Source organism: Exophiala dermatitidis (assembly GCF_000230625.1).
Source record: "Exophiala dermatitidis NIH/UT8656 unplaced genomic scaffold supercont1.6, whole genome shotgun sequence".
NCBI lineage: Eukaryota > Fungi > Ascomycota > Eurotiomycetes > Chaetothyriales > Herpotrichiellaceae > Exophiala > Exophiala dermatitidis.
The window spans coordinates 2215241-2238615 of record NW_008751651.1 but is presented as its reverse complement, the minus strand read 5'-3'; the positions used below and the strand labels follow the sequence as shown (position 1 = coordinate 2238615).

At 52.1% G+C, this 23375-nt stretch overlaps 8 protein-coding genes across 8 annotated transcripts; 6 read left to right on the top strand and 2 right to left on the bottom strand.

Annotated features, from left to right (window-relative positions):
• Positions 1-725: 725 nt before the first annotated feature.
• Positions 726-5460, top strand: HMPREF1120_07634 (adenosinetriphosphatase; the record flags this gene model as incomplete). Its single annotated transcript, XM_009161862.1, has 2 exons — positions 726-888; positions 953-5460. The coding sequence occupies 2 exons, from the start codon at positions 726-728 to the stop codon at positions 5458-5460; spliced, it is 4671 nt and encodes a 1556-aa protein (XP_009160110.1).
• Positions 5461-7056: 1596 nt separating this feature from the next.
• On the bottom strand, positions 7057-8101 carry HMPREF1120_07633 (uncharacterized protein; the record flags this gene model as incomplete). The annotated part of the gene is made up of 2 exons (XM_009161861.1): positions 7057-7805; positions 7942-8101. The coding sequence occupies 2 exons, from the start codon at positions 8099-8101 to the stop codon at positions 7057-7059; spliced, it is 909 nt and encodes a 302-aa protein (XP_009160109.1).
• A 1061-nt stretch (positions 8102-9162) lies between these two features.
• Positions 9163-12063, top strand: HMPREF1120_07632 (uncharacterized protein). Its single transcript, XM_009161860.1, has 2 exons — positions 9163-10956; positions 11072-12063. Exons 1-2 carry the CDS (start codon positions 10817-10819, stop codon positions 11460-11462), a joined length of 531 nt encoding a protein of 176 aa, XP_009160108.1. The 5' UTR covers positions 9163-10816; the 3' UTR covers positions 11463-12063.
• Positions 12064-12201: 138 nt separating this feature from the next.
• On the top strand, positions 12202-13889 carry HMPREF1120_07631 (40S ribosomal protein S13). The gene is made up of 4 exons (XM_009161859.1): positions 12202-12583; positions 12643-12675; positions 12906-12952; positions 13014-13889. Exons 1-4 carry the CDS (start codon positions 12382-12384, stop codon positions 13185-13187), a joined length of 456 nt encoding a protein of 151 aa, XP_009160107.1. The 5' UTR covers positions 12202-12381; the 3' UTR covers positions 13188-13889.
• Positions 13890-13959: 70 nt separating this feature from the next.
• On the bottom strand, positions 13960-14497 carry HMPREF1120_07630 (uncharacterized protein; the record flags this gene model as incomplete). Its single annotated transcript, XM_009161858.1, has 2 exons — positions 13960-14054; positions 14107-14497. 2 exons carry the CDS (start codon positions 14495-14497, stop codon positions 13960-13962), a joined length of 486 nt encoding a protein of 161 aa, XP_009160106.1.
• Positions 14498-14893: 396 nt separating this feature from the next.
• HMPREF1120_07629 (NuA3 HAT complex component NTO1) lies at positions 14894-18779 on the top strand. The gene is made up of 2 exons (XM_009161857.1): positions 14894-17504; positions 17553-18779. The coding sequence occupies exons 1-2, from the start codon at positions 15127-15129 to the stop codon at positions 18568-18570; spliced, it is 3396 nt and encodes a 1131-aa protein (XP_009160105.1). The 5' UTR covers positions 14894-15126; the 3' UTR covers positions 18571-18779.
• A 369-nt stretch (positions 18780-19148) lies between these two features.
• On the top strand, positions 19149-20197 carry HMPREF1120_07628 (uncharacterized protein; the record flags this gene model as incomplete). The annotated part of the gene is made up of 4 exons (XM_009161856.1): positions 19149-19185; positions 19242-19341; positions 19393-19745; positions 19797-20197. The coding sequence occupies 4 exons, from the start codon at positions 19149-19151 to the stop codon at positions 20195-20197; spliced, it is 891 nt and encodes a 296-aa protein (XP_009160104.1).
• A 2159-nt stretch (positions 20198-22356) lies between these two features.
• On the top strand, positions 22357-22752 carry HMPREF1120_07627 (uncharacterized protein; the record flags this gene model as incomplete). Its single annotated transcript, XM_009161855.1, has 1 exon — positions 22357-22752. The coding sequence occupies one exon, from the start codon at positions 22357-22359 to the stop codon at positions 22750-22752; it is 396 nt and encodes a 131-aa protein (XP_009160103.1).
• Between the last annotated feature and the right edge of the window lie 623 nt (positions 22753-23375).

Sequence of the window (23375 nt, the reverse complement as noted above, 5' to 3'; positions counted from 1 at the left end):
TTCATTTGTTTCTAGCCACAGAGCCCCCTTTACGGATAGATAGTCGATGATAAGTAGTAAACAGCTAGCATAGACTCCTACCTCCTTGCATATTGTTCCGTGAAGCAGGGTTATTTTAGGATTGCGAGCAGTTTGGAGGAAGTGATCTTAGCGAGGTCTGCTGGTGGTTAGCATCCCTACGAGGTGGTAACCGCTGTGGACGCCACCTCCGCAAAATATGAGGATGCTACTGTACGCGCAGTAGTAACCAGTTTAGATATACCCATCTTCTGCCAACTGCCGTCCGGGGTTTGGAGCCAGGGTTGAGACATTGGAGTTAATCCAACACAGGCAGGATGTGCCCAACCTCTATTACTACCTGTAACTTAGGACAACATCTCGCAACATAGCATTATTATACCCGGTTCAACAGCTCAGACCTTGGCCCTCTATGAGAGCGAGTTCGTGGGTGTGGATTTTCGTGTCTTACTAAAGTTGGGGCCCCGATTTGTGCCTCGGCTGAGCCTGAGCCGGATTCCTCCACCAACGACGTGAAGAGAGAAAAGAACTTCAAGTTCAGCGTAGCCAGACCACGTCCTCAATTCACTAGGTCTGAACGTTTGGTAACATTTGTTTGTTTATTTGTACACTCCTCGGCGGTGTTGTCGTAACAAGTGCCTGCTCTCAGCCCAGACACTCGAGTGCCCGTCCTCATGCAGTCGCTTGTCGCAGCGAACTGAATAACCATGGACAGCTCCCAACATGAGCTCGAGCACCCAAAGAAGCGCCGCAGGCGTGAACCTACTCTGCGGCCTTTGTCTGCTCGGCTCGGGTTCGATGACAGCATCAAAGGAACCGCTGCATTCGTCTCTGAGAGCCTCTGGGTGAAAGTCGCGGGCAAAGAGGGTGGTAAGTCTTGTTTTGGAACACACCTTTGTCACTCCCAATGCACGGCTACTAATCGGCAACTCAGGCGCAAGTTTGCACGCATCGCTACCTTTTGTGGCCCTGACGCCATGGTCGCCTCTACATACAGATGTGCAAGAGTCGACATGGACAATTCTACCGGTGCAACCTCTCAAAACCGGGGTCTCCTCCGACTTGTCGTTCGAGGGCAATGTGGTCAGACTCTCACCGAATTCTTCCGCCTGCCAGTCGATTCTCAAGACATACGCTGCAGTTGATCGAGACCGTCACCCAGGCCATGTGCCCAAATCTATCGAAATACGGGCCATTCCCACAAAACCTCTTGCCTTGGAAACGGTCTACGTGTCGGTGGAAAAGGGACTTCTCGACAGGGTGGACAATATACAGAACAAATTTGGAGGCGGGTTCCAGTATGCGCGCGACAGGAAAACGGGAATGGCGAACGGCGTCCTACACAATGTACCCGCTCAAATATCCCGAATGACTTCTCTGGTTCGGGAAGCGCTGGGCCAACTGCCCATTATCCATTCGGGCGATGTCTTCCCTCTGCCACTTCCAGCCCATCCGATCACCCATGTCCCACCCCCTCCGGCCATCATTGTGGAATGTGAACCGGTCGCTCAAGGTTTACTATCTCCGAAGACGAAGATTGTTTTGATACAGACTGGCTCTTCGCAGGAGAAAGCTCTAAAAAAGTTGGCACCAGTCCATCCTATCATCGAAGAGTCTCTTGAGGACACTGCCGAGGATACTTCCAATGACCAGTTCTACTCAGCCGCTGAAGATAGGCAAACAGAGACCGGTTCGGACGGGGACGATGTATCAGACGAGGAAACCGAATCCGAGGTCTCCGGCCACGAAGATAGCGATGAAGACTCCGACTCGATGGATGATATGATTTCACTCAGTGCTCCCGGTCTGCCGCCTCAGCAAGCTGGGACACTGTCAGCAATGACTGCCGCCACCCCAAGGGCCGGCGGCGGAAAGAGGACGGGTACGCAAACACCTGGTTCCGTCTACTCTAGCTTTACTTCCACAACCGCACGAGCTGGTGCACGACCGGGAAAGGTCTTTCGCACGGAAGCCCTCCTCCAAAGGGTACCGATCGAGTTGCTGCATCCGAAACCTAGCCCGGAGGACGACGAAGAGTCGTTTGTGTTTATTGACACCAGTACTCTGGCGAAAATTGGATGTTTCTCTGGTGACTGGGTTCGAATCGAGGTGTCTCGAATTGTGAGCTCACAAGGATTCCCTACCTCGGCGTTCAAGTCCCTCGGCGGCTTAAACGATGAAGAAGAATCCGACTGGCGGACCGTAAGGGTGTTTGGTCTTTCAGGTCTATCCACCCTGCAGCCGAGATACGCCGTGGACAAAACTGGAGATAGGAGGTCGAGCTTTTCGCAAAGGGATCTGCTTATGCCACTATCTCCAGTGCTCTATCTATCCCCCACATTACTTGCTAATCTGTCAAACGCCCAATACGTCAAGGTTGGTGCATTGCCGACCGCTCCTCGCCATCTCGAACCTAGAAGCATTCAATCATCGCATCCCACTACGTCCAAGGCTCCTCCACTGGCCAAGGAGGTCGTGTTTTCCAAGCTGTCTGATCCGATCACCACCAATCCTACCCTACAATCCACCCTGTTCTCATCCTTGAAGTATTATCTGGAAAGCAAGAAACGCATGCTGAAGAAAGGGGACCTCGTCGCGGTGCCGGTGGATCAAGAATTGGGCAAGGCTATTGCCTCGTCCACCGGTGCGGAGGACAACGCTGGAGAGGATGAGACCATTACAAAGCTCAACATCCCCGAAGGTACCGGGCCTGCTCGATTCGCGATAGCGTGGTTCTCTGTCCAGCAAATCGATGTGGAACCATCAACCCTGGAAGGTGACTCAGACCGGGACAGATGGGGTGGTGTCGTCACTCTTGACACATCCCAGGCCAGAGTGTCTCAAAGTGGCAGCAGTATCGCTTCAGTATCATTTCTGACCGAACTGTGGAGCAAATATTGGTTTGGAATCAAAAGGGTCACTCAGAGGCAGGTTCACAAGGTCGATCACATTGCCACCGCGGCAGATCTGCCTCCTTTGGAAAGACTGCCACTGGAAAAACGGCTGTCGGGATTGATCTCAGCCTCGGTGAGCACTCGAGCCATCGGCTTGGGACTTCCTCCGCTTGTGATACTGCTACACTCTACACAACGGCAAATCGGAAAGTCTTATATTGCCAGTTCCGCCTGCGCCGGCGTCGGTGTTCATACTTTCACAATATCGGCCCACGATCTGCTCTCGGAAAATGCTTCGACAACTGGTGGCGGTGATGTGAAGACAGAGGCTTTACTTCGCACCCGCGCTGAGCGGGCACTGTCGGGAGGGCCTCAACAGACGGCACTGTTGATCCAGCACATTGACGCGTTGACGGCGGATAGGATGGTGCCAGTGTTGCAAGAAATCATCTCGTGGTCTCGCGTACTGATCGCAACGACCACTAAGATCGATGACATCCCAGCCGGCATCCGAAGTCTATTCTCACATGAATTCGAGGTGACGGCACCCGACGAAAACGCTCGTGAGCTCATTCTCCGGAATGCCTGTACCACCAGCTCGACTCCTCTTTCGACAAGCATAAATTTGAAATCGCTCGCATTGCAGACTGCCGCTTTGGTGGCAGGAGATCTACTGGACGTCGTCAACAGGGCCACGCTGGCGCGCTCGGAACGTCTTTTAGCCCTGGCTGAAGCGCAGAAATGTCGACTTTCCGACATCTACATCTCCGGTGGTCAAGCAGCTACTCACCTTCTTTCCAGTGACTTCAGTCGAGCGATATCCGCGGCGCGATCGACATTCTCCGACGCGATCGGTGCGCCCAAAATCCCCACCGTTACCTGGCAAGACGTTGGGGGTCTTTCGTCGCAGAAAGACGCCATTATGGAGACGATATCCCTGCCTCTTACACATCCCGAACTCTTTGCGAACGGGATCCGAAAGCGCTCCGGGATCTTGTTTTATGGGCCTCCCGGAACGGGCAAAACACTTCTTGCAAAGGCCATCGCGACGGAATTCAGCCTCAACTTTTTCAGTGTCAAGGGACCCGAGTTGCTTAACATGTATATCGGCGAGTCTGAGGCAAATGTACGACGGGTTTTTCAACGTGCTCGAGACGCCCGGCCGTGTGTCGTGTTCTTTGATGAGTTGGACTCAGTGGCGCCCAAACGAGGCAACCAAGGCGACAGCGGAGGCGTGATGGATCGCATTGTCTCTCAGCTCCTTGCCGAACTGGACGGAATGTCGAGCGGAGGAGGTTCAAGCAGTGACAATAATGCGGACGGCAGCTCCAGCTCGCCGTCAAATGCAGGCGGGGTGTTTGTCATTGGTGCAACCAACAGGCCAGATCTTCTGGATCCGGCTCTGCTCCGGCCTGGGCGATTCGACAAGATGTTGTATCTTGGAGTGGCGGATACTCATGACCAACAGGAGACAATCCTCAAGGCTTTGACCCGGAACTTCACGCTCGCTCCAGATGTCAGTTTACGAAAGGTTGCCAGCCGGCTGCCTTTCACGTATACCGGCGCGGATCTGTATGCGCTTTGCAGCGACGCCATGTTGAAAGCGATTACTCGCAAGACGCAGGCGGTTGATGAGAAAGTACGACAGATTAGTAAATTGCGTGGCGAGGAGATCAGTACCGGGTACTTTTTTGATCACTTGGCTACGGAAGAGGATGTTCAAGTCGTGGTGGGCGAAGAGGATTTTATCGCCGCTCAGAACGAGTTGGTCGGCAGTGTCAGTAAGAAGGAGCTGGAACACTTTGAGAGAATCCGCAATATGTTTGAGGAGCAGGATATTACGGTTTCTTCCGCCAAGGACGGTGCCGGTGGTGGTCAAAATGGTACGAAGGATGCGCAGCCACCGCAGCAGCAGCCGCAGCAGAATCAAGCGAGATTACCTCTGCGACCAAGCTCGACGGCGACGGCGACCACCACACCGAATCCTTTTCGCTCGGACCAAAATCGACTACAACAACCCGGTCTTGATTCCGGTGCAAATGCACAGCAGCAGCCGCCTCCGCAAGCTGTCTCGTCGCAACAAGCTCGGCCATTGCATGCAAGTTCCGTCAACGACAATAACAGCAACATCAACAGTACAAAAGGTAAAGGCAAACAGAGAGCCGACAACGCCAGCGCCAACGTCAACGCCACCACTACGCGTTTGGATTTGGGGAACGTCAATGGACCTCCTGCTCAAGTCCCGTTCCCGCGGATCGGCAACCCTGACTCCGGCGCTTCTTCGGATGCGGACGACGACTACGGTGTAAGCACGGGCCGGGGTGGTTTTCAGTCTCATGTAAACGGGTCACTCGGAGCCGGAGGAGTTTTCAGCGGCGCCGCCAATTTGGACGGCAATGCAATCACCGGCAAAAGCAAAGGCAAGGCCGTCGAAAGGACTGGACGATCTCCTCTTCTCGACAATGGTACTGGGGTTGTCGATGGTGACGGTAATGGCTTTCTAGATGGTGTCGAAGGCGACGATGAGGGACTCTACGATGACGACTGATTGATTGAAAATGAATTCGAGTCAAATCGATTCTCCCTTGGAAGTAGAAGCGGCATCATTGAGGTTGGGACTTTTTTCTGTTGAAGGAAAAGCAAAAAGTCTTATACATACAGCACTTACCATACATACTTTGCTTCATCTTTTATGTTTCATTCCTTGGTTCCTTTTTCGTCTCGAGTCCTGTACCTAATGCTCGCAGTGCAGCAGGCAGCGTCGCTTCATCCATCAAACACATCTCTCGTACATAGGTCACCGTTAAACCCTAAAATTTCACTCATGTACCCTATGTACTTGGAATATATATATATGTGAGTACATATGTGGTATGGATGAGGTGATCATTCTGACTACCCTCTTTTTCTCTCTCTTCTCTTCTTTCTAACTGCCCAGCTCCAGCTCCATCTGCAGCTACTTTGTACTGTATCAGAGCATTAAGTTGTCAACAAAGGTATAAATGCTTCAGATCGGATTGAGAAAAAAAATAAATAAATAAATATATGACAACGAACACTACCTGACAGCAGTGCATGGAAAGGCCTAATTTAGAGGGGTTGTTATAAAAGAAACATTTTATTCTACATTTCCTTTCCGCGGAAATATGAATGAATATCTAAAGATACAACCGTACATGTACACAACACGCGGACAAATTGAAGCACGCACACAAAGATCGCCATCTTTACCACTTGTGTTCCATACAGATGGCAGAGTACATAGTACAGCATATGTGCACACCAACGTGAATTACAGTACCTTGGACTACCGTGTAACTCAACACCAACACTTTTGCCTGGACGATTGACTACTAGTACAGTGTATGTAGTACTAGGCGTAGTATGGAACCTGGACTTGGGACATTCTCATCGTACTATTATGAACCCTTGGTTCCAGCTCCTTTGCATACCGGCAGTGAAGTATTTCATATTTATACTCATGATTATATGTGCTTTTTCTACTTTCCCCCAAGCACCCCTGTCGTTTTGTCAAGATATAAATATTCCATCCAAGCCGACTCCCGTTTCTTTTGTAAAAGAAGGTCCAAGATTGGCCTCGTCCTGACCGGCAGGATCCACCATCCATCCCTGAATTATAGAAATACACAGAGGGTATAAATTCGTTTTAGTAGCAATGCTCGTGTTGTAATATGACAGTGAGCGCTCATGTAGCTTGTGCGAGCTTGCCGGCCTGCGAGATGCCGTTGGCGGTTTTTCGATATCAAGCTGAAATAGAATCGAACACATTGAGAAACAAAAGAATATAACCCTCCGTCTGGCCGTGCCTCGTATGGTTCATTTTGGGACGCACTGGACACGTCGCATGTTTGAGGACCGAGCCCAAAGCAAAATTGTAGTAAAATGCAATCGGAGTAGATGTAGCAGTAAAACCACCCGTTGTTTGCTCAGTGGGTCCATGGGTATCGTGTACGCATGCATCGCACCCTTCTCTATGGTCATGGCTCGTGGAACTGAATTGCGTATAGCAGCTGTTTCGATAGTTTTGTTGCATAAAATGGTCAGAGGACGGGCCAGCTGTCGGTTGCCAACCATCTTGCCTCAAACAAAAGGCTAGCTGGACGGTCACCCCGTTTGGAGACCATCATACCTTGTGCCCCGTCTCTGCTTCTCGTCCTACACCGGGACTCTGCGCCTCACGCTTGGTTTGAGGAGCAGCGACCGCTCCTTGGGCGCGTTCTCCTGACCTGGACCGTAACAGTAATCGATCCGAAGGACTTTCTGCTGCACCCGCGCTCTTTTCGTTACCGAAATCGTCCAATGGAGATTGGGGGGCTGCTTGCTGAGATAAATCGTCCTCCTCTGTTTGCTGTCTCGGTCCTCGCGTCACGCTTGAGGCTTCCTCGTTGCGTTCAGGAGGATGCTCCCGGGGAGCGTGTAGTCCAGGAGAGCTGCCCGGCCGTACTTCTGCAGTGGAACCAGGCGTACCTGACAGCCTGAGCTTCTTTGGCGCGCGTTTCTTTGGTTCGTAAGTCTGGCCAGTCATTGCAAGCCGTCTCCCGCGTTCCTCAACCTCTTCTTTCGTCGGCCGGCCACGCTTCCGTCGCCTCTCCACACCTGGATCGGATGGAAACGGACGCAATATAGCAAATTCGCCATTTGTGACTGACGGCAACGGCGACCCCGTTGCTAGCGGAGGACGAGGCTGGATCGAGCGGTGGGTGCTCAACGGCTGCAACTCATGCTCGGAAGCGCTCCTCAGTTGACCGGGACCTGGGCCTAAATGCTGAGGAGGATAACCGGGAGGACCGACCGCGGGGAACGAGCGTGGATGTTGCGGAGGACCGCGTACCATTTCATCATATACTCTCCGACAAGCATTCAACGACCGGCCTACGTGTGTTACACAGTTAGCCTCATCGTGATCTGGACGCCGGTGATGGATCGTCCCCAGCCGAACAGATATGTGCATCGAAAAGGGTCCTGCGCGCAACTGCGCACAACCCCAACTGGCTAGGTCTAAGCATACCTGCTGGCAAAGGAATATCAGCCCATCTGGGCTGGATATTGCGCTCGGATATGCTCTGAAGCAGTAAGGAAGGAACATCGTGCCCGGCGTCTTGAATGACATTGGTCAAGAGGACGATTTTCTCCGAAACTGTCCATGTCGTGTCGAGCAGATTTGACATCTGGAAGGGACAAGGCGCGCGGCTGCTAACTTTCGTGAAGGAAGGACCGCATGTGATTGTGACCAGGTGCAACGGCGGGCGGCATAGGGCTCCTGCAGGGCTGTTTGTCCAGGACTCGGAAGTCTGATTAACAACGAAGAACTCCCCAGCGCTCAGCAGTATATAGGACGGAAAAGACAGTGGTGGGCAAGTCGGCTGAGCCCTCTTGACCTCTCGGGGAATCGTTTCTGGCGTAGTTTGGCCGCGATTGTAGCAAGAAAAATTCCTGGCCTTGCTGCTCGAGGCAATAGAAGAGACTCAGGAGCCATTAACAGTGAGCAATCGACTGGCCAGCAATAGAGGCAGATGATCAGGAGGGCGCGGGTAGGCCAATGTCGGCCGCAGCTGCAAGACATGCGAGGGCGCGCTGTGAGTGGCCGGCGGCGGCCATCGAAATGATGAGCGAGGGTTCCGTGTCTGTCTGTCAGAGGGGAGGTTCCGTGGGCAGCTCGGCCAGCACGGCCGTTCAGCAGTAGTCAAACGGCGCGGCCTGGGTCTGCGAGATGCCTCTGATCACTTTTGCAGCTGCAGCAATCGAGAGCTATGCAGAGCTAGGGCGGGCTGGTGGATGCAGGCGTAGAGGAGGCACGGTATGATAGTGGTTGGAATGGAGCATCGAGCGGTGGTTGAATGGTGGAAATGGTGTGGAACGGTGGGAAGCTGGTCTCCCTCCTCTAATCCAAGTGTCGAACAGGTTTAGCCGGCTCGGTCTTGGTGCTGCTGGTTCATGCGTGCAAGATTAGGGACGCGCAGTTGCTCCAGAGCTTCTTTTGTTCGTCTCCGCGCCCCTGCAGCCGGCGCGAGATTGAGGTGTTGTTGTTTGTTGTCTTTATTTCCGAGCGCAGAGGAGCTCCAGCAGTAGGGTTAGTATCCGCTCGTAGTTGTTTTGCTCCTCTCCGCGATGTCAGTGCCACAGTCGCACGGGCTTCGCTTCGATAGAGAAAGTGGATAAACATACAGTCAAGCCAGGGCCCAAGCAACTGACAGGGATCCCCGAAAGGCCTCGAGGGACGGCGCCATCCCGTCGCAGGCTGATGGTGTGTCGAATGACATGCCTGGACGAGGTGTTCGGTTGCCGAATCAGCGCCTGTAACCCGCCTAAGCTTCAGAGCGCCTGCGGGCGGCTGGGATCCTCATATCAGCCGCTTCTTTGTCTCTCTGCACACTGGCACTTCCATCACAATGGCATCCAACAGATGCGCGCAAAATATATGGAACCTGTCACGGTATCGCAGCCTCGTCTACAAGCACTGGCGCAAACCGTGACCTGCTCGACCTATACAGACAGCATCCACTGCGTCGAGGAACGAGCTGCGTTGTTAGACTTGAGCAGCATAACCGCTGCACAGAACTCGTAAGCGAAGCCTTCATTTCAGCCGTGAGCAATTGACATTGGCGCCAGGGCCAGGACCCGGCAGTGTGTTTCGTCTCCTGTCATTCCCCTTCCATGAGAAAAAGACATCCACCTGTGGAGAATACTTGCGACGTCGTCTATTATATATAGATGACACTCGTCGCTCAGACCGCTCTTTGCCGCGTGCTTCGGCTACGCCAACTGCGCCAACGCATCCATGACGCCGTCGGGCACTGTTGCAGAGCCACGTTGCGCCGTACAAGACCTTCTGTTTCTTGACTTAAGAAGCTAAACAACAGTCGCTTCACTTTAGCCATCCTCACATTTCAATGGAAGCTGCGCTAACTGTGCCCATCCCGCCAGCGGTGCATTGAAAAATGGTCAGGTGTCGTCCAATGTCCCAATACCTTACATTGCCGATGTCTCCAGCTGTCGATGTTGTACTATCGCCAGTGTTATGTCGACACGTGGTGAACTTCAAGAGGCTCACTCGGTTGGCCCACAGTTCCTCTGGTCGGTTTGTTACAGAAGGTGATATCGGCTTGTTATGTTGATGGGAGATATGCGAAGCCTCAACATTCTCCTGTTGCATGGCATCTGAATAGCAAGTTCTCCTCGTTGCCTGGGAATGGTGCCGAATCTCCAGCCACGGACGGTTACAAAATGAGCATTGGTCCATTCGCTTCGAAGCCCGACTGAAGTCCGGTCCCATCACTCCTATATATTGCTTCAATCGGAAGAACATAAATGGAAGCATGAGTCTCCAAAGCATGATGGGAGGTGACTATTGGTCTTCAAGTCCTCGCGGCGCCACAATTTCGCCGCTCAGACGCAGGTACAGCATGGATCTGCGGCCTTTTACTGTTGTTTTCGAAGACTCGGTTCGAATATGCCTGCCCTCAAGAGGAAGTCCTGTGAGGCTGCTGGATACGGATTTGTCTTCTAATGCTCTTCACAGTTTCGGTCTTGGTTTCATGACCGCTAAAGTGTTGCGGAAATTGTTTGACAATTAACGCTCCACCTTGATACATCTTGTGAGCCCTTGTATCATAGGTCCGCCCTCTCATTGGAGATCATAATCATCATTAAACAGCTGCCCAAACAAATCATATCCCTCACGACCACTACTCTGCAAACAACTAGGCCATGGAAAGGCCATGGAAGAGCCAATTCTACCACGTGACCTTATCCGGCCCACCTTCTCGTTTGGGACAGGGCGGAAACCGTACTGGCATCTCGAGCCTAACATTGTATGTTTATCATTGACTTTTGGATTTTGAGAACCCCCTTCCAGTCAAATACAGCGAGAACAACTGGTCAACATGTCCCAGTCAGCCTCCAATACACCAACCACGATCGTGAATGATGGCGGGAACAGACAACAAGTCCCACTGAGGGACTACTTGAACGCGCGAGTCGCGCCATTTCTCAAGAAAGCCATCACCGAGAGCTTGGGTGTAGAGTATGTTAGGACCCGGTCCCCATGTCTCAAATATATATTGTATTGCGTTTGCATTGTAAAATCGTCTTGCGCTCGCCCTTCCCGGTGCTGACCTCATCTTGTTGTGCTTCTATAGAGCCGAGTTTCCTCTTCAATGGCTAGGCGAATGCCTCATCCACCAGTCGATTTTGTACGAAGGCAACCCGGACCGGACGAACATTCGTGAAAGGTTTTTATATAAGTTCGACGATCCCAAGCCACAAACAGAAGAAACTTCTGCGCCTACACAGCCAGAAGATCCCGCGACACAGCCGCAAGAACAGCCGGAGGTTCGTCAAGAACACATTGGGCCGGAGGCTGCAGCCACCACGGAAGAGCCAGCCGCCGCGTCTGAAGCCTCAGTACCGCAGGCCACTTCCGCACAAGATTCACAGGTCACGAATGGCGTGCATGAGGAAGAGAAGAAGCCAGAGGAGGGGTCTGTTGCAGGAAGAGATGGTGATACAGAAATGGGTGGCATATCATAACAAAAAGTCCCTTTGACGTTTGATTGATCTTCTTTCCGCAGCGTTGGCGTTGGACTGGTATGCATCGCTTGGATGGACAGCGTGCGAATAATTTATACCCCTTGAGAGCGAGGAAACCCTGTATTACTTGTACAATGTTTGGAACAGAACATGTATTGGGCTACAATGAAAGAAAAACATCTGCCACTCGGGTTCACAAGGGTCTATGGCATCAGAATTTCGACGATAACACAGTCTCGTATTCTGCTTGTTCCAGGACGGCCAGCGAAATTTGTGCTGCTCGAAACTGTAGAAGGTGAATCAGCCCCAATCTCGACATCAAGACACGCAATATTGGGAGATGGATAAGGGCAGATCAGAAGTCCATTTAGATCATCGAAGGAACCCGCGATAAAGCAGGCTCTTCTGGCATAAGAGGTACCAGAAATAAGTAATGTTTAGATGTTTGTCATCATAAAGAGTTGTGGAGGGAGAAGCAGGAGATGTGAGGAATACATACCAGTCAGTATACACGCTGTTGAGAACGATGCTGCAAAAGCGAAACCCTTTATGTAATCAGCAGCTGAGAGTTTTCGCAGCGCACTGCGCCTCAGCAAAACGGGGAGATATCTCCCATGCTAAATCGACAGATATTTGCAATCCATCATCTTCAAATATCGACAATTGGTACAGCCGTGAAAATGCGGAAAACAGAGTGAGAGTGGTAGTGATAGGAAGGGACGAAGTGTTTGGATTTGCGGTAAAAAGTTCCTTGAAAGGCCCCCATTGCGCCAAGAGTTACAAGTCTTGGCACTTTCACACAAAATTGTCTTGGGTGCACTCGCAGCCTCAACACCTACAATCTGTGCGATCCCAACGACGACAAACTCGACCTCTCCTCCTCCGACAATCCGCCAAACTCGACAACACAACAGCCACCATGGGTCGTCTTCACAGCAAGGGAAAGGGTATCAGTGCTTCGGCCATCCCATACTCGCGCCGCGTGCCCACGTGGTTCAAGAGCACCCCGGAGACGGTCGTCGACAACATCTGCAAACTCGCCAGAAAGGGTGCCACTCCTTCTCAGATCGGTGTTGTCCTTCGAGACAGCCATGGTGTCGCCCAGGTCAAGGTCGTCACTGGTAAGGAGAACCGAAACTGCTGGGTCGTGTTCAAGTTTGTGCTAATTCGCCGCGCGCAGGTAACAAAATCCTGAGAATCCTCAAGTCAAACGGTATGCGCAAATCTCAATCTCAACCTCCTCGCCTCGCTCTTCCGCCGTGAAACGAGATCGGAATCATCTCTGCATAAGAAGGAAAAAAACAAAAAAACCAAGATGGGCATACTGCTCCAATTCCATACTGGGCACACCTACGTACCGCTTGCCAGAGAATATCTGGCATCAGGAAATGCACCAGCACAGCCTCTGCTTTGGTCCATCAAGACTGACAGAGTGACATATAGGTCTCGCCCCGGAAATCCCTGAGGACCTCTACTTCTTGATCAAGAAGGTAAGCAACTACAACACTGGTGGACAAGACGCGAGTTCATGGTGTTGATTGATACTTTTAGGCCGTCGCCGTCCGCAAGCATCTCGAGCGCAACCGAAAGGACAAGGACTCCAAGTTCCGTCTCATTCTTATCGAATCCAGAATCCACCGTCTCAGCAGATACTACAAGACCGTTGGTGTTTTGCAACCCAACTGGAAGTACGAGTCCGCCACCGCCAGCACCATGGTCGCATAAGCGAGTGTTCCTATGGACATGGATGTTTGAGAAAGGCAAAAAAGAAGAGTCACACCCGCTTCGCTGTGTGGTTGGGTTAGCCCATGGCGACTGGGGAGGATTGAATGCGGAGAGTCCGGATGACATGAAAAACGTGGCACAAGCCTACGCATATTTTCTGCATACTCGCATCATCAAATGCGATGCCTAAAATAGGTTCAAGGGTCCCTGGAAGGGAGCTCTGAATGGAAATGTGAATCCAGCGTGACAATCATCTTCAACACCTACTTTGGTCATCTCAAGTCTGCCGGAATTTCTTGTTGGACTTGTTCTGGTTTGTTTATGTGCATTCTGTTTTGGGTCTTTTTGCATAGTAATGTAAGCGCTGTTGTGCTATCAGAATATTGCGCAGGCCGGTCTTTGCATGCTCCCTGATTTGGAGATGGCCATACTCTCGTCATGCACAAGACCATGTAAAAGAATATGCTGAGCCTCAGGTGGGAACGATCAGGACCCAGCAGCTAGAACTCATGGGTGAATTTTCCAAGCCATAACGGCCTGGGCACGTTCCTCAGTCGCGACAGGCCTGATAGACTGGGGCGGGATTGAACGCTGCGCATGCTGGATAAGCGCCAAAGGAGGACTCAGACTGTAGCAGGGTATCTTGACCACCAAACCAAGCAAACGCCGACGCCATCGCTGTAGAAATGCCGCTATGCTTTCATAAACCCAATATAGTTTGATAATGCTTTCTTTCATGCCCCGCTGCATCACGACAGTAATGATTACTCCATCAACCTCCCTGGCTTGTGCCTCCGCTCTGTTGCAGCGCAGCCACCTGTTTGCGCAGATCGAGCCAGAAATCCTTCCCATTGGCCATAGCGCCAGCTTCAGTTCATTCGTTAGCCCATGGGTTCTGACCTCGGGCAAACAAACTTACGCTTCAAACCCCAAGGTGTCTCTGGTTTCGTGGTTTGCGCCACATTAGGCTCTGGCTTGTACAGTGGCGCTCGGAGATCATATCCTTGCTTGAGAGCCGCGTCCACTGCGTCATAGTTGAAGCCTGCGGTGGGAGTATATTGCTCTTCGCTCGAGGGTACTATGTTGCCAGTAGGTTGGCCCGCTGCCGCTGAGCCATTCTGGCCGTTGTTGTCCGTCGACCGGCTCACACTGGCATTCGATCCTGACTTTGCGCCTGCGCCCTTTCTAGACTGTTGCGACGAATTGGCGTGCGGCGTGCCATCTCGGGATCCTGCAGATTGGCGCTGTTGGCTGGCATTCTTGGGGTCGTTTCCTCGACGGCCGTTGCGAGTCCTACGGTTTCCAGGCATCTTGTAAGTATGGGTGTGTAAGGAGAGGTAAATCAAGAGCTGGGTTGGCCGGGGCTGTGGTCTAGGTGGGAAGTCTGAAGTCTGGACTATAACTTACTCTTGGTTCATTGAGGGCGACGGCAACAAGGTACCAAGTGACTGCCAGTGCGTTGTCACCACAGACACTTCATGTAGTGAGTTGTGACTCTTTGATGCGAGCGTTGGCAGTTTCAGATTGTGAAGGGACCGTATATACAACGCGGCATACAATGGACTATAGTACCTGGTAGGTAGTCATAAACCGTAGTACTACGATGTTAAGTCCTCGCAGATCGGTGCCAAGCTCTCCGGACCCACTGTCGCCTCGCAGTCAGAGTCGCGCTTAACCCCAACTTGAAGGGGGACGACAACCGTAGAAGTGACCCAGTGCCAGTGGTGATTCGAGGCGAAACCACCACAATTTCACGGTACAACGATTACTCGTTTCTCTTTTATGGTTCTCCTCCTAGCTACAAATTACTCTGGTTGCCCATCGACGTGACTGAATGGCATCTCCGACGCCTGCACCTGACCGCACACCGCACTGCGCCACCTAGCCTCAAGCCCCCAACAGCCCAGTCGTGTCAACTTGCTGGCTTGTACCCAGTATAATGGGCCCTCTGAGGACTGCGCAGGCGAGGACACGTTCGCGCCGAGACACGACAAAGTCAGCCGGTGTTTTTGACCAACTGGACGACGACGATCTCGCCGACTTCCAGGACCTCGAGCCCCCTTCGAAGCGGATACGAACCTCGCGCAAAGCCCAAGCGCCGTCCAAGTGGATTCCTGGCGGTCCTGGAGGAGGAGGAAGACACATCGATAACGGAAGTACCCGATCAGCTACGCGGACACCGCGTGCAAATGACGAATATGTACTCCCTCAAACGCGCCCCCGCTCAAGTCGAGAGCGACGAAGGACAATGACCGCGACGCCTCGGTATTCGGCCAGAAGTAGGAATCGAGGCTCCACTCGTCCTCGCTACAGCACTGCTGCCGCCGCTTCTGCGGCTGTGGCGCATGGCGACGGGTATAAGCCTCGAGAGGAGCGAGGCTGGGAAGAGTTTCACCCGGATCTTGACCTTGGGGCCGACTTTGCAGTTATCCCGTCTGAGGAGGTTGATGGGCTTCTGAAAAAGCCCACGATAGATGGCATTTCTCAAGATGGTGGCATGGTCGGGGAGGGCGTTCACACTACCTCAGGAAGCGCGACTCCTCCGAAGCGAAGACCTGGAAGACCTCACCGTACACAGAATTCTATGGTCAGCGCTCTTCTCACACCCGAGGCACCCAGATTAGTTCCAGTTCCAGGACCAAACCCAAGGGAGCGGTTGACCTTGCCAAAACCATCTTACCGAGTACTGGATCCCTTTGTGTCTTACGAGCAAAAGGGGATTGCCCAAGTGGACTTCGTGGACAAGTCCATGGCAAATGTGGGATATCAAGAGAGTGAAATCTTTCTGCGGCCTGCTCGAACTTACATCAGGCAAACAGAAGGCTCGGCCGAGGAAGACCTGGATCTGAGCCCGGACCTTGTCACGACCGGGGAGAATTCGGCCATCGGCAGTACTGGTGTCGGACGCGTGGAGTATGACATGGATGAGCAAGATGTCAAGTGGCTGGAGGCTTTCAACAAAGGCCGCAGTAAAGATGGGGCACAGACAATAAAGCCTGCCATCTTCGAAATAACAATGACCAAGATTGAAAAGGAATGGCATGCCCTAGAGAAGAGGATCCCAAAGCCGAATCCAAAGGCTCCGCAGACACAGCGGCCGCGGTCTAGCTCTGCAGCTGCGGTGAATGGTGAACCTGCAGGGGAAGAGCCAGACAGCAAATGTGCAATATGCGACGACGGCGACTGCGAGAATGCGAATGCGATTGTCTTCTGCGATGGATGTGATCTAGCGGTACATCAAGAATGTTACGGCGTGCCATATATCCCGGAAGGTCAATGGTTATGTCGGAAGTGCCAGTTGGTTGGAAATTCTAGGCCAAGCTGCATTTTCTGTCCAAATGAAGGAGGCGCGTTCAAGCAGACCAATAATTCCAAATGGGCGCACCTCTTTTGCGCAACCTGGATCCCAGAGGTCAGCATCGGCAACCCTTCGCTGATGGAGCCCATCACCGACGTCGAAAAGGTTCCTCCCGGGCGTTGGAAGCTTGTATGTTATATCTGCAAGCAAGAAATGGGTGCATGCATTCAGTGCAGTGATGGTCGTTGCTATGAGGCTTTTCACTTGACCTGTGCGCGCCAGGCTGGTCTTTACTTGCGCATGAAAACCGGAGGTGGCCAGAACTCCCTCATGGATAAATCCCAGCTTCGGGCATACTGCCACAAACATACGCCTGCAGATTGGAAGCACGAGCATAACACTGACAGGGCATACGAGGAAGCGACAAAATACTTCAAGGAGCACTTTCGGGGACAAATCTGGGCCGACAGCCGCGCTTCAGCTCTGGCCATCAACGACACGCACGATGCACCTAACTCTGAAAAGGGTCAACTCAAGGTGACACTCACGAACAAGAAGGGACAGAAACAGAAAACAATCTGGAGACTACCATCAGGTGCCCCTGTCATCCCCGAGGTGATACTCAAATCAATCGAAGACTCTTTGGTTCGATTCACGGTACAAAAGAAGAAAGAGTTTGTCTCCGAAATTTGCAAATATTGGACCCTTAAGCGTGAGGCACGCAGAGGGGCCGCTCTGTTGAAGCGGCTGCAATTGCAAATGGACACTTTCAGCTCCTTTGAGGTCACTCGTCGCGACTACAAGGCCCAGGGTGCAGCTGGACGTGCACGTCTAGATCGCCGGATCGAGTTCGCCGAAATTTTGGCCGAGGACATGAGCCGAATTGTGCAACTCTGTGAATTGGTCAAGCAGCGTGAGGCTTTAAAGCTACAGGAGGCCCTCCTGTTGAAGGACATCGTTGACACCGTTTACCTGCCCATCCCACACCTATTGGAGCCGATCGTGGACAAAGCACTCAAGTTAGTTTCTTCTTATTTAACTCAGGATCCCTTACTAACGCTTGACAGGCTTGATCGAGGTTTGTTTCGAAATGAGCTTGTTGAGCTCCGTGCCAAAGTCATGAGGAAAGAGCATACTTCCGTGGCGAGCTTTGCGCATGACGTTGTTAAAGTGATAACCTCACACTTTGGCAATGACGCGTCATCTCTACCAGAGTTGATCGCGCTCGTTAGCGGTAGGGCGGAGGACATGAGCTCGGAGGATCGCGACCGTCGGACACTCGCGCGACGCATCGTCAAGGCTATCGAGCCACTTATCGAAGATGCTACCCGTAAAGAAGCTGAGTTGAATGGCCGACCATACGCGCAACAGATCCGTGAGCTTGACCAGGCTCTTTTGTCACGGCATGACTCTCTCATGGACTCTACGGAACTGCCGGTTTTTGACCCTGTAGAACAGAAACACGAAACAGGCATGGCCAGTCCAGAGGATGGCGACGACGTCGAGATGGTTGACGTTCCAGACACAGTTGAGCAGGTGCAAGAGGATGGTATCGAAACCGAAATAGCCGTCAAAGACATCATGGAGAAGGCAGATTTCTCGAAGCAAGACGGTATTCGAGTCAAAGCCGCCGAAGTCTTTGCCGAAACACCGCCTGCATCCACCAATGGCTTCAAGCCTGACAATCACATGGATGGCGACGCTACGACAGGTCAAACGGGGAGCTTCGAACCCCCGACACCCCCTATAAGTCTCCAGGATCACTCACATGTATCTCCTCCGCAGGGAGGGATCCCCTGGTATGCTGCGCCTTTTGACCCTGACGGCACCACCATTTTCGAAGAGCGATGGACTGGCCCAGAAGTCTTGCGAGAGATGAGCGAGGAACTTAGTGAGATGGACGAGGAAGAACTCCAAGGACTGGGCGCAGGTGACGAGGTTGATGTCGAGGATGCCGTTGCTCCTGCGCTGGAGTCAGACACGCTGTCTACGGACGCCGCTGCCGCAAAAAAGGCATCTCGGAGGGGAAGTAAACGTGGCAGGGCCTCTGAATGGGGTACAAGGTCATTTCGGCTTCGAAGATGAGAAGATTCCGTACTTCAAGTACTATTTAGGCAGGGAGCGGGCAGTATTTCAGCCCGGACTCATGTTTTAGGGACCGATAGTCAAATGTGGAGATTGGCAATGAGACTGCTTGCTGAAGGTGAAAAATGTTGTGGTAATCGGATTGGGCTATAGACTCTCCTCGCCCTCGTGGCTAAACGCTGAATCTTCCCTGCCTCTCTGCCCTTTGCGGTCCCTCAGGCTGTGCTTGATAATCACGTGATATTTCTGTGACTCCCTCTGCTTTGTGCTCCGCCGGAGCAGGCTTGGCAAAGCAAAGCACGGGGGATATGATCCGCCCTTCGAGATTGGCGCTAGGCTGTTTTCAAGAGCGTGTCCTTAATTTTCGCCTAATCCACGCCTCACGGTCTCACAAACAAACCACAAGCACCTTTCATCTCTTCAGGTATTTATCACATTCATTTCTTTGCCAGTCTGCTGGTCTGATCCTCAGCGGCTCTGTACAGTTGTCTTCGCACAACACTTTCAATCCCCAAGTTGCGGATTGCCCACAGTTCAACGTTTACGCCTCCTTCATCGACCCGCCATTGCCTTCTACAATGGCTGACTTTGAGGATTCGGCTGCCCGATATGAAGGTAAATGGTGTCCAAACCAGTAGAAAGAGATAGCTGGCTGATTCGACTCATCATAGACGATCGTGGCTATGAACGTCGCGACAGATCAGCCTCGCCTCGTGGTGACCGCGATGACCGCAATCGCAGTCGCTCCCCTGCCGGACGCGGCGACCGACCGTAAGAGAGAGTCCTTCTTCTGCTTCGGCCGCATCACTAACAGCATCATAGCCCCCCACCCCCTTCTGATACACGCATGAAAGATGCCGAAGATGAAGGCGCAGTCAATACTGGCACCAATCTTTTCGTCACCGGAATCCATCCTCGCCTCACTGAAGCCGATGTTACTCGTCTCTTCGAGAAGTACGGTGAAGTTGAGAGCTGCTCGATCATGCTTGATCCTCATACCAAGGAGTCCCGTGGATTCGGATTCGTGAAGATGGTCACCCCTGAACAGGCCGAGGCCGCCAGAGAAGGTCTACAAGGTGAGGTTATCGAAGGCCGCACTTTGAGCATCGAAAAAGCGCGTCGTGCTCGTCCTCGCACCCCGACTCCGGGCAAATACTTCGGACCTCCCAAGCGGGGTAAGTTCCAACCGTCTGATCCATGGTGCAGTGTCAGTTAACATTTCGCAGGCGATTTCCGTGGCCCACCACGTGGTGGCTACCGTGACCGCTACGATGACCGTAGAGGAGGCCACGGAGGACGACGTGACGATTACCGTGGTGGCTCTCGCTACGATGACTACGACCGTGGCGCATCTCGTGGAGATGACTACGGCGATCGTCGCGGCTACTACGGTGGTGGCAGACGTGACAAGGACGACGGCGGATACGGCGGTCGCGGCATCGATCGTTACGAGAGCAGACGGGACGAAGGCGGCTACGGCGGCGGTCGTGGAGATCGACGTGGATACTACGACCGCAACGAGGAACGTGGCGGCGGCGGCTACCCTCCAGCAGCACGTGAGGAACCTCCTCGTGACTATGCAGGTGGTCGAGACTACAGCCGCGATGATCGCTATGCTGGCAGGTAAAGCCTCGTGATTGCACCATACTTCTGCTTCGGCACCGCTCTCCCACAATCTCGCGAAATACTGGCTTTCGATCCTGATATCGATGCCTCCATGTATTTTGTGCAAAAGGTCTATCCTCCTGCGGCTTCAAAAGTGTCACTTGTTTTTTCCAGACAGAAGGTCGCGGTTCCAATCTCGGTGCAGCAGGATCACGGTTTCAAGGACTGAGCAAGTCGCTATCTGGCCGCAAATGCTACTAAAATGCGCCTTGCTTTTTCAATGTATCACAACAACATCGGCTTGGGTTTTCTCTGCTTGCGACTGTTTCATCACAAGCTTTAGCAGCAGTCAGCATCCTTTCATTTATCGCCTTGCTTCAGCTCGATAGTTCGGCTTATTGGGCAACCTCGGCGTTGGCATCGACTCACACATGCTTGCCTTACGCACATTGCAATCCAAATTGACAAACTCCTGCCCTCGCCGTGTACGCCATGATTCATACACCAGTAGTCCGCCTACAATTCGCTTAATCGCTCTCACTTCAGTCAGCCCTGCCAAATCACTTTAGGGGCACGTCAAATATCTTAAGCGCACAGCGCCATGCTCGGACCGCCTGTCAATTTGGCAGCTCGCGCGTCATCGCCTGGTGTGCGCTGCTACTTCACCTCCAATCTTCACAACCGAGTCCAAGATCTTTAACAAGTTGAACATGAATCTATCTGCGACTGCAAAGATATTCGATGATCGCCTTTCTGTGGAATCTTGATGATGCCGCCTATCAACAACAGCGAGCACGACACAAAGCCTTCACATTCCACATTCAGGGGAATTCAGCGCGCCTTATATCAGTGACGAAAAACTCGGTGGGGGTCTCTTCACTTCTGATGGTTGTATTCAGCCACAAGGGATTCCACCCACAATGCCAGTGTATGCCTACTTGATTCGACATGTTCTTTCATAACTGGAAGGATAGCTCAACCAAAGCCAAGACTTGGTCGCATTCCTGCAATGGCTCACCCGACGATCTTGGCCTATAAACAAGACTACGGTCTGATGGACATGAGATCAAAACTGCCTCGAAACCCATTGACTGGCACCATGTACACTGTCTTGGTAAGTCAAACAAAGTTCCATTCATGCGCATACTAGTCAACCATCGTCCCCGTAACACAGAGCCAGGTAAGTGCACTTGTGATCATAATCAAACAGGTATTCGGCCGCTTTCCGGAGTGGTACTTGCGCTTAGAAAGCACCTTGACCCTGGTGAAGTCCTCATTGACAGCTATCGGTTCTGTACTCAATACAGCCTGCCAGCTTTGCTACAGAATCATTTCTGTTCTGGGCAATGTGACACGGTAAATCCAATCCGCATGTGCTCTCAGTATGCCCCTTAGGATGACCGATACCCTGCCTGAAGACTCAGGTCTGGAAGCCTGTCACACAATATCACAATGTGATGTTACGAAAAGGGCCTTGATATTGATGCACATATCAATAGTTTACTTTATCAACATCCAGTGCATGCTGGTGTCTCTGCGGGCATGAGTTGTCATGCTCCTACTCCTGGGCAGTTAGCAATAGTTTACAAGAGTATCCAGGTGCATCAGCATGCAATGTACGCCGGATGTGCAGCATACTGCACAATCAATTGGGCATTGGAAACAATAATGCACAAGTATCACACGGTGAGCGGTTCTACAAGCGTCGGTATTGGATGTGGTTGCAGGAGCGCACGGACCACCCCAACTGCCACAACCAGGATGGGGAAATGGATGTCCCCATGGTTCATCCAGACAGCAGACCTCCTCGATGTTCTGAAAATATACATAGCCGCCCACTCTGCCCTTTGAAACGACTTCTCCTTCTCTCTTCTTTCTCCACGCCAAACATTGATTGTCTGGACGCTCTCCTACCTTTCTGCTTTCATACGCACTGCCACATCTACGGTCTCTTGCAATTGGCTGGTCCAATTGCTACAGTATTCTATTATTGCATCTGTCTTGTGCCATTTCTTGCAATCCCGGTGCCGGCTCTTCTCGACTTGCACCATTGTCGTCATTTGTTATCAAGATAACATTCGGCTTTTACAAAACATCAATCACTCCTAGCCACAGGCTTCCAAGCAACTTTCAAAGACAATATCGAACCACAGCGCTTTTTTTAATTTCGACATCATCAACATGCTTGCCTCACGCTCTGCAAAGCCCAAGTTGTCCTTGAACATCTCCACCACCGCTGCCGCTTCTTCTGGATCCCGACCATCGCTGTCGCTGAAGTCTCCATTGAGCCCTTTGAGGTCACCTATTCCTCCTTCGCCTCTTAGTCCAACCGCGCGAAACACTCGGCTCAACCAAAGGGGCTACTCTACTATGCAACAGCCAACATATGCATACAAGAACTCGAGCTCTTCACGAAGCATCTTAAAGAAGTCACCCCAGTCATCATCATCGGCAGGACGACAGTTGTCTTTCGCCGACAGCCCCGTGGTATACTGTGTGACCCCTATTGATGACAAAGAGTACTACGGATCGCATACCAAGATGTCGAGGGAAGAGCGACGGTGGCAGCGAAGATGATTGTGGCAAGCGACAATATTATGATATGATGAGATGTGATGTAATGAATGTTAATGACGACTCAAAAAGGTGCACAGGCGAATGATGTTTCGGTTCTCCTTGATACGGCAGTTGGGTCTCAAGTCCTCTCTTTGTTGCCCTTCGGTATTGACGGCAGAGCAGAGCTGGTCGTATCTTTGGAGCTGAACAGTGGTGAGATTGCTGGTCAAGCATCTCCCGGACACTCTCTAGAAATAGTCAAATCAGATGTAATCCAACCTCGACAAACATTCTCTTTTGCTTACGGCCCATCCAACTTATGCTTAGAGCGATGGCGGATGATCTAACAAGCATCGTTCTGTAAAGGCTTCCGCAGCATCTTGCTGAGCGATGTATGCAGCAATTCTCACTCGGATGTGCAGCCAGACCTGTGACGGAAAGAACGCGGCTGCTTGAGTGCTCATCTTGGTCCGATCATCGTGTAGGGGTCTCGCATTTTGCTAAACAATTCACGGGAGAATCGTAGGATTCGGGTGGCATTCCTTGAACCAGGGCAAGTACGTTTGGCATCTTCCCTATATCCAAGTCCTCCCCGACACTTTGGAAACAGCATATTGCACTGGCAACATCTACGAATTTGCCCT